The sequence below is a fragment of the Austrofundulus limnaeus genome, unplaced genomic scaffold (genome assembly GCF_001266775.1).
Source record: "Austrofundulus limnaeus strain Quisiro unplaced genomic scaffold, Austrofundulus_limnaeus-1.0 Scaffold131, whole genome shotgun sequence".
NCBI classification, from domain to species: Eukaryota; Metazoa; Chordata; class Actinopteri; order Cyprinodontiformes; family Rivulidae; genus Austrofundulus; species Austrofundulus limnaeus.
The window spans coordinates 1278629-1287858 of record NW_013952533.1 but is presented as its reverse complement, the minus strand read 5'-3'; the positions used below and the strand labels follow the sequence as shown (position 1 = coordinate 1287858).

The 9230-nt window shown below is 38.0% G+C and overlaps 1 protein-coding gene across 3 annotated transcripts in view; it reads left to right on the top strand.

Moving 5' to 3' along the window:
- cabp1a (calcium binding protein 1a) overlaps positions 1–9224 on the top strand; it is an 18130-nt gene extending 8906 nt beyond the window's left edge. The window contains exons 1-8 of one of the 3 annotated variants that reach the window (XM_014015584.1): positions 1183–1367; positions 2153–2338; positions 6313–6343; positions 7774–7917; positions 8012–8121; positions 8575–8649; positions 8762–8834; positions 9080–9224. In XM_014015584.1, coding sequence (XP_013871038.1) covers positions 1227–1367; positions 2153–2338; positions 6313–6343; positions 7774–7917; positions 8012–8121; positions 8575–8649; positions 8762–8834; positions 9080–9105 — 786 coding nt within the window. In that variant the 5' untranslated portion in view covers positions 1183–1226 and the 3' untranslated portion in view covers positions 9106–9224. Of the gene's footprint in view, positions 1–1182; positions 1368–2152; positions 2339–2894; positions 2973–6312; positions 6344–7773; positions 7918–8011; positions 8122–8574; positions 8650–8761; positions 8835–9079 lie in introns of those variants that run through there. The other 2 variants (XM_014015587.1, XM_014015583.1) reach the window with 2 other exon arrangements.
- The last annotated feature ends 6 nt before the right edge of the window (positions 9225–9230 follow it).

Genomic DNA, 9230 nt, shown 5'->3' with positions numbered 1-9230 from the left:
GGTTATAATTATTGTACGTAGATGTGGATGTGTATACAGTATGTGTATGTTTGTATGTGTATGTGCCTGGTTGTGTGTATAGGTGTGTGTGTTTTGTGTATATTAACGAGGTTATAATTATTGTACGTAGGTGTGGATGTGTATATGTGTGTGTATATATTTATATATGTGCGTATGGGTATATGTACATACATCTGTTTAAGTTTGGTTGCTGGGTGTTTGTTCTCTTCATTTGCTGATGGTCAGATGTCGAGTGTGGTGTCCTGTGTGGTGTTCATTTCACATGTTGTATAAATTCTATCGGTTTCTCTCTTTACAGTTCTTATATTTCTCTTCTACTTTTTCTTTTTCTTCTTTGCTATAGTATAATAAATTAAAAAGTTACTGATGATGCAGAAATGAAGAGACTAACATTCAGTTTTGTTTTCTACTGATGTGGCTACAAAAAAAATTCCCTGCTTTCTGTGTTGTTAGCTGTTTTAGCAATGCTCTGTTTACATGCAGACGTTCCCCTTTGACATCACTTCCTGTTTCTTCACATGCAAATATCTCAACAATTGTTCATCTCAGTGGTGTGAAATTGCTTTTGCATTATGTTATTGATGTTATCTTTCCAAAAGTGCAATCACATTTATCACAAAAATTTAATGTCACAGGCACTTTAAAGCAGCATAATTTAAGACATCAATATGTCTTTGAAGCTTTTGTGGGCCACATTTAGCCCATGGTCCTTGAGTTTTAACACATGTGGACTACTCATTATGCAAGATCTTTCCTTACAACTTTACTATCAACTTTTGAAGTTAACCCTGTTTGTATGTTAACAAAATATCTAACAAACACTGCCACACAAGCTGCCACAGCTAATCGGCCTTCACCAACACCTTGTGAGTTTCTTCAAGGAATGATCGACCCTTTATTTATTCTTATGTGTTTAGTGCCAGTGCTGTCCTGACATGTCAGTACTGTTTACTGAACAGTTTGCCTGTTGTGACAGTTGGAAGAAAAGTCTTTCAGATGTCCCTTTTCCTTTATTAGGCATTACACTGTTTCCTTCCACATCCCTCCCTCATATGCTTTCTCTCTCTGTCATCCCACCCCTTTCTTCCCCCTCGTTTCACTCTCCCATAACTCCTCTGTGTTTTTAATGCCACTAGTTTGAAACAGCTCCCAGGATAGTTACTGTTTTTATTCCGCTGTGGACGCAGGTTAGCACCCCAGTCTTCATGGGTCTGGCTAAAAGCCGAGTTTTCTTTCCTCTCAAAACTCAACCTGCAAACATAGTAAAGAAAAGGTACTCATGGTCCTATTTAATGCCTTTTTTCTCCTTTGGAATGGGAAACTGCTTGGACTGGCCTCTAAGAGCGGTAAGACCATGTGTTCGCTCACCTTTCTAAGATTTTGATTGATTTTATGGTGCAGTTGGAAAATGACAATTGTAAATAAAGCTAAATAATTTTACGAATCCTAAATATTGAGATTTTCTGTGTACAGTTTCTGCTTTTATTACGGTAAAATCACTTGCAAATACTTTTTACAAAAATCTCCACACAATAAAATCTAATATTAGGTCTATAAAGCTCAGGTTTAATTTCCCGTTTTTATGCAGGAAGTTTGTCTGCTGTATGGTTTACAGCTGCATTTAGTTAAACACATGTTGAAATAATTTACATAAAGCACCAGATGTCACAAAGAATAAAGAGAAAAGCGTTTCAACATCCTTGTTTGTCTTTAAGGGCATCTTTTGTCGCCTGTTCCCCGGTTGTTTAGCTTGCCTCTTGCCTGCCTCCGAGCTTGTTTACTCTTCTTGCAACAGTGTATAGGTGTGAGGTGCCAGTCTGCACAAGTGGCAAGTAAACTGTTATGAATAATGAGCGGAAAGTTGGCATCATGTTGCTTTATCATGGATGTATTTAGGCCACCTTTCTGGCATGTTTTTCTATGCTGACATTGTATATACACACGCATGTAGGCCTTTTTCTGCTACTCCGGTTGTACAGTGAACACAGATGTGTCTCAGAATTTAATAGGATAGCYTTTTGTTTGTTTTTAAGAATAAAATCCACAATGACTTTTTTTAAAATAATCCTCCAAATCTTCTTTCCACTTCTCTCACTTGCACTCTGCTCTGTCTCTGCGTGCCGATGGACAGATGCTCCAGGATGTTGAGAGGAGACTCAGACTTGTGCTGTCATGTGAGGAGATTGGCCAATCAGGGTATCTTGGGCCTTATCAGGACTCCATTGTTTCCATGACTCAAAACTGCGTTCTCGTGAGCAACATACTGGGACAAACCTGTGTCTTCTTGAGTAAAGGCATGGCAAAGAGCAGGCAGGCTGTACGTAAGTCTTGACAAACACGCTTCCTACCTCTGCTTCTGTTAAAGCTAGAAATACTTTTATTATCATAGCTGGAGTAATAACATATTTTGTTGTGCACTTATTGTGACAAGTACATTCCTGTATCTTTCATTTATCAAAATCTTAAAATCTAGAAAAACTAAGTTCATCCCGATTAATTAAATGTGCCTTTACCAGTCGAAACTTGAATTTGTTTCGTTCTGCATGACGTTACCGGTCTATTTGTGAAGGATTTGTCTGATTCAGGTTATTTGATTGTGTCAGTGGAAAACTGAGTTGTCTTTTTCTTGCTTTCTGATCTTYATTTTCTGCTGTGTTTAGGATCATTCTGCTGCAATGACTCAACAGAAAACAAACTTTAAATGTATGACTGTCATCTTCACATTTGACTGAAAAATACTTTGATATACAGAAGCATGTATGTTCAGTAAGTGACTGCAAGGTGCTCAAGTCTTGTGGGTATAAAACAAGCCCAAACCATCACACCATCTAGTGCGATSTTTCTGCTGACTCTCTGTTTGCTTTACCACCATATTTCTACTGATAATCATGGTCAAACACCTTCGCTTTGGTCTTGCTTCTCCAGTGTCCCAGAACTTAGGCCCCTGTGAGGTGAGCTTGTGGAACATCTTCTCCTGTGACATCAGCAACATTATAAAGTTCTCAAATGTTTTCCTCTTGTAAATATTATTTTTCCACTCACAATGACTGATATCAAATTGTTTGGAACTGACTTCATAACCAGTCAGCTGATGGGTGCTAGCATCTCTTTCTCATTAGACTGTGTTAACACACAGTAGATCAGCAAACAGGCAAAACTGATTTATACAGGTTCTCGAACTTGTTAAAAATAGTACAATAAGTACATAACACTGGCTGCTTTATACTGTTATGTTTTTGTGGGATGCATGTGGTTATTTTGAGGTTGTTTATATTTAACAAATAATGGCAGCTGTCATGCTTTTTGAGGTTATAAAGGAAAAACTTGCTCAGAACCAAATAATTGTTACTGTAACATACAGCCCATAGAAACAATGATGACTTTAAACAGAAAACATATGTAGATGAAATATGGAAGAATAAACGTTTTTAAAACGATGTGATGTCTCACACAGGATCAAACACCTCCCGGTTAAAATAGCCCACATTTAAATGGGACTTGTGGGATCTGCATGAAAATATTAGAGCTGCAAAAAATGAAGTATATGTGTGTTATTTTGGAGCAACATGGGGTTCAATGTTTTTGAAGAACATAAACCTAAAGAGCAATGAGACTGAACTTCCAACCTTACAATACGCTAACACCTGAGCTAAATATTATATAAGGCTGAAGCTCTAATTGAATAAAATAGTTTTGTGCTAAGTCTGGAAGTGAAAAGCAGACAATTGTCTGATTTAAACAAACAATTCAGACATATGCTGTTCAATCAGATGTTTAAAAAAGTTTTACTGCACAGTGTAAATGTTTTGGGGTGTGAGGGAAACCCACACAAGTACAAGGAGAAGATGGAAACTCCACACCAAACTTCCCAGGTCTAGACTGGGGATTGAACCCAAGACCTTCTTGCTGTGAGGTGTCAGTTCTAACCACTGAGCCACCACACTGCCTATGATGAAAACTCTTTCTTTCCCTACGCCATTTTATTGCTACTTTTTCCTTTTTATATTTTGTGAAATGCCACAGATATTAGGAAAAACAGTCAGATCCATAAATTTTGGGACATTGACACAACTCATCTATTTGGCTGTAAACACAACAATAGATTTGAAATAAAACAAATAAGATGTACTCTATCTGCAGACTTTGATCTTTAATTTAAAAGTATTTACATCCAAATCAGGTGAACGGTGTGAATTACAACCGTTTGTATTTGTGACGCACACTTTTTAAGGACCTAAAGTAATGGGACAAATTAACATTTATGATTAACTTTCAAGTTTTAATATTTTGTTGCAAATCCTCTCCACTTGCAGCAAAATGAATTCTGATGTGTTTTATGTGCTCTTACCCAGCTAAAAGCTTCAGAAGTCACTTCACACTGCAGATGGACAATGATCCTAACCATACTGTTAGGATCATTGTCCAGTGTAAGACAAAAAGGTAGAATGTTATGCAAAGGCCAAGCCAATCACCTGACCTGAATCTAATGGATTCACTTGCTAAAGACAAAACTGAAGAGAAAATGCCCAAAAAACAAGCAGAAAGTGAAGACAGTTGCAGTAAGGCCTGACAGAGCATCACCAAGGATGAAATCCAACATCTGCTAACGTCAGTGTGTTCCAGACTTTAGGCTGTAATTGACTGAAAAAGATTTGCAACTAAATATTAAAAGATGAAAGTTTAATTGTTAACTGGTCCCGTTATGTTTAGTCCTTTAAAAAGTGTAATGCACATAAGCAACCTGTTGTAATAAAACATTTGTCTGATTTGGATATGAATACCTTTAAATAAAGTTTGCATTTAAAACACACCTTCTTCATTTCATTTCAAATCCATGAGAAAACATGAGAATTGTGTCGATGTGTCAATATTTGTGGACACAGGGCCATGGGAAGCAGAGGTGCAGAAGGAGCTGCAGCACCACCCATTGACTGCAGGAGGACATTTGTCCATTTATTTTTCTTGGCCCACTTTTCCATGTAGGAGAAAATGCCTGCATTTCCAAATCCAAATTCCTGGTCAAGGACAAAAAAAGAGCAAAAACGAGAGTTCCCAGTGGAGCAGTGGTTAAAGCTGTGGTCTCACAGTTCCACCTCCCAGCCTGGAGCCTTCCTGTGTGGAGTTTGCATTTTCTCCTTGAGCGTACGTTGGTTTTCCACCAGTTGCTCTGTTTTGTTCCCTTTAACCAAAACATGCATGTTGGTTAATTGATAACTGTCCATGACAYTGAGAGGATGAATGGTTGGTGGCCTCGTTTGTCTTTGTGTAGCCCTGACTTGGGACCTGTCCGGGATGGACTCTGTCTCACAGTGATTGCAGTTTGATGTAAACATGTTACAAAAACCATTGCTGTTATTGTACAGCTGCATAAAACCTACAATAAATGGGCAACGTGCACTAAAAGTGTGCTATCCATTGCCTGGATTTGGTATTATGGGTGTTTAGAGTCATAAAATCACACATCCTTATTGTCCCCACAAATTTAACAGCTGTGTGTTCAATAACTTAAGTTGTGAAGACTTTGAGGAAAGTGAATTAGCGCAAGTTTTAGTTTAGGAAGGATTTTTAAAAAGTATTTGCTTTTGTATTGAAAGTGATTAAGAAAAACTTTATTTATGTACAAATATTATATTGAAAGCCCCCCAGAAAGTGTCGTGATGTGACCTGAGATGTCAGTTGTGACCAAACTGGTGTAGTGACAGCCTGACAGTGACAGTGCTGACGCTCCGGTGTGTTTAGCTCAGAGTTGTGGCGTTGTTTTGGGCTCAGATGCCTCGTGTGTTTTCTGACTCAAAACTTGTGGTCTGTATGTTCTTTGAGCCTGACGTCAGCAGTTTGTGTTGTTTACACGTCTCATTACTCCTGCTGTTAACCCCTGAGAGCTCTGGGATATGTCTYCCTCTTTCTGCCCTTTAATGGTTGCTTTCACTGGGTGCAACTTCTTTAAAAAAGAAAAAAAAAACACATATAAAAGGAACCAGGAGCATTCCTTTGTGAACTCCAGAGTTAGGGTTCCCGGTGCTTGATAAGAATCAGCCTATTTAAAGTGCTGTCTTTCTGATGACAGACATTTTCATTAGCTCGTTTTACTGTTCGGCATTTTTTACACGAGATTTACAAGAAGGCAGAAGATTTGTAGTGAAGATTTCTGTTCCAGTCACAGCGTTGCCAGCTGTACATTTATTTCACTGATATAAAGATGTTTTCTTGTTTTTTTTTTCACATGCAGTTTTCCTGTTTTACTTGTTTAAAATCTTTTTTGAATAATAATGAAACTTTATGTCTCAACAGGACAGAGAGCTCCGGCCCGAAGAAATGGACGGTAAGACTTTGTTTCATTCTTATTGAGCCAAATTAAACTGTTCAGCAGTATCACAAAATAAAAGTAAATATGAAAATATGAAACTATATGAGGCAATACAAAATACAGCCTTGTATAAGGTACATACACTGCCTGGCCAAAAAAAAAAAAAGTCACACTCTAATATTTTGTTGGACCACCTTCAGCTTTGATTACTTCACACATTTGTTGTAGCATTGTTTGGATAAGCTTCTGCAACATCACAAGATTTATTTCATCCAGTGTTGCATTAATGTTTCACCAAGATCTTACATTGATGATGGTAGAGTCTGACCTTCTCCAACACATCCCAAAGATTCTCAGTGGACTCTGTGGAGCCAGTCCATGAGTGAAAATGATGTCTCATGCTCCCTGAACCACTCTTTCACAATAAGAGCCCCATGAATCCTGGCTTTGTCATCTTGGAATATGGCCGTGCCATCAGGGAAGAAACAATCATTGATGGAATAACCTGGTCATTCAGTATATTCAGGTCAGCTGACCTCATTCTTTGAGCACAGACTGTTGCTGAACCTGGACCTGACCACCTGCAGCAACCCCACCTCATAGACCTTAGTTAAATCCAGGTGGACACTTAAGATAAGATAAACCTTTATTGTCATTGTACAGAGCACAATGAATTTACAGTTCAGAACACCCATTCAGAAGAAGACAGAACWTAACAAACATAGGAGAACAGGTGCCCTGGGTCATGCAGCTATAGACCCCTGCACAGAGCAAGGATCATCTTCATGAAGACATCGTGAGGAGGTACAACCCTTAAAAGAAAAACAAAATACCACACAAGGATAGATGAGGGGGAAAAAACATCTTATATCAACGAAATGTGACACACTATGGTGTTTCTAGAAAATAACCTCTGCAGAGCAAGAGCACACTTTGTTTTTGGCCAGGCAGTGTATCTGGTATTTATAGGGTAAGTAGGTAGGTAAGTAAGTAGCACATTTTGAGGTTCCTGACACATTTTATTAGCAAGCTTAGGAGCAGAAATAGCTCTTCTGATTGTAAAAGTTGCAGATCCCAGCCCTGTACTGAGTTTATATTCATTTTGTAGTGAGTATTAAGCATATTTAATAGGTATGTTCCTGATTCTTACTGGGTATTTGGTATGTACTTGGTACATACACCTTAAGTATCAGCATACAAATATCAACGCATATGCTCTATGATTCACTGCAGTCCAAGCTGTCTTTGTTGTACTGATACTGCAATGGTGATAAATGTTTAATATGCTGTTTTATGCAGGCCTAGTACCAATAAGGTTTGAGTATATACCAAGCTGTAATTTGTATTGCGACTTTTAGTATATGTAAATATAAACAATGCTATGCAGTTATTGGTTTCAGAGGCGTGCAGCTAAGTGATTAATGTAACACCTGCTGTTACAACAGAGCTGCGAGATGCTTTCAAAGAATTTGACAAAGACAAAGATGGTTACATCAGCTGTAAAGACCTGGGGAACTGCATGAGGACCATGGGATACATGCCAACAGAAATGGAGCTGATAGAACTAAGTCAACAAATAAATATGAACTGTAAGCACAAAAAACTCATATATCATTTAAAGAGACTATGTAATGTGTGTGTTTGAATATTTACTGTATGTATTTTCTTTTTTTTTTTCATCAGTAGGAGGTCATGTTGATTTCGATGATTTTGTGGAGTTAATGGGCCCAAAACTTCTTGCTGAAACTGCAGACATGATTGGAATAAAGGAGTTAAAAGATGCATTTAGGGAGGTAAGAATGACTGGACCTTTCATTGGTTTAATAATTAATTAAGTTACTGTGTTTTTGAGCATTCACCTATTTTGTCTTGATGGATATGATTAGTTCAAAAACAAGTAAATTTGTGTTTGGTAGATTATTTATTTGTTGTAACAATGCTTCTTGGCAATAAATCTTATGCTGGACACCTGATTGGCTTGAACTGYCGGTACCAAAAGCTCAAAACAACCGTCAAAAGCAACAACAAAATAATCTATTTGGCACATTTTTCACGTGCGCAACCCACYTACTCAGCTCTACCGCWCATCCCACAAATGCATGTTCCTTACAAATAGGGGAAAATAATGACTTTCCAACGGTATAAGATTTATTGCCAAGAGGCATTGTTTTAACAAAATAATCTACCAAACACAAATTTCTTTACGATTTTGTGCAAAGTTTGTATTTTTGTTTCTTTTTTCCCAGTTTGACACAAATGGAGATGGGGCCATAAGCACGTCTGAGCTTCGAGACGCTATGAGGAAGCTTTTGGGCCAACAAGTAAGRGTTGGATCAAATAAATGAGAGTTTATGATAAATTTCTCCCTGAATAGACAAAGTGTAAATGGACTTCTGTTCACTTATGTTTTTTTTTTCTTTTTTCCACCCCCAGGTAGGTCTAAAAGAAGTAGAGGATATCCTAAGGGATGTGGACTTGAATGGTGATGGTCTTGTTGACTTTGAAGGTAAAATGATTATCTAATGGGCAATAATGTTTTTGCCTGTGTTTGTGTGTGTGTGGGGGGAGTGGGGGACTCAGTGGATGAATGTTATTAAAACTATTAAAAAAACTATAAAAAGTAATTATTGTCAGAATGGAGGTGAGATGGTGGTTCAGCATGAAAGGTGGTGTGTGATGTGGATTCCTTTAAGTGGGATACTACGCAGTTGTTTTATTTGGTTTGACCCTCCATCTTCCTTCCCCCTGCAGAGTTTGTACGTATGATGTCTCGCTAAGATCATAAAACCAATGATCAGTCTTGAATGTGAAGCTGTGTCCTTCTTCACYCAAATCCACGAATAACCAAGGACATGCCAAGATCCCCTGAGCCATTCAACTCTAAATGACACTGGAATTCAGA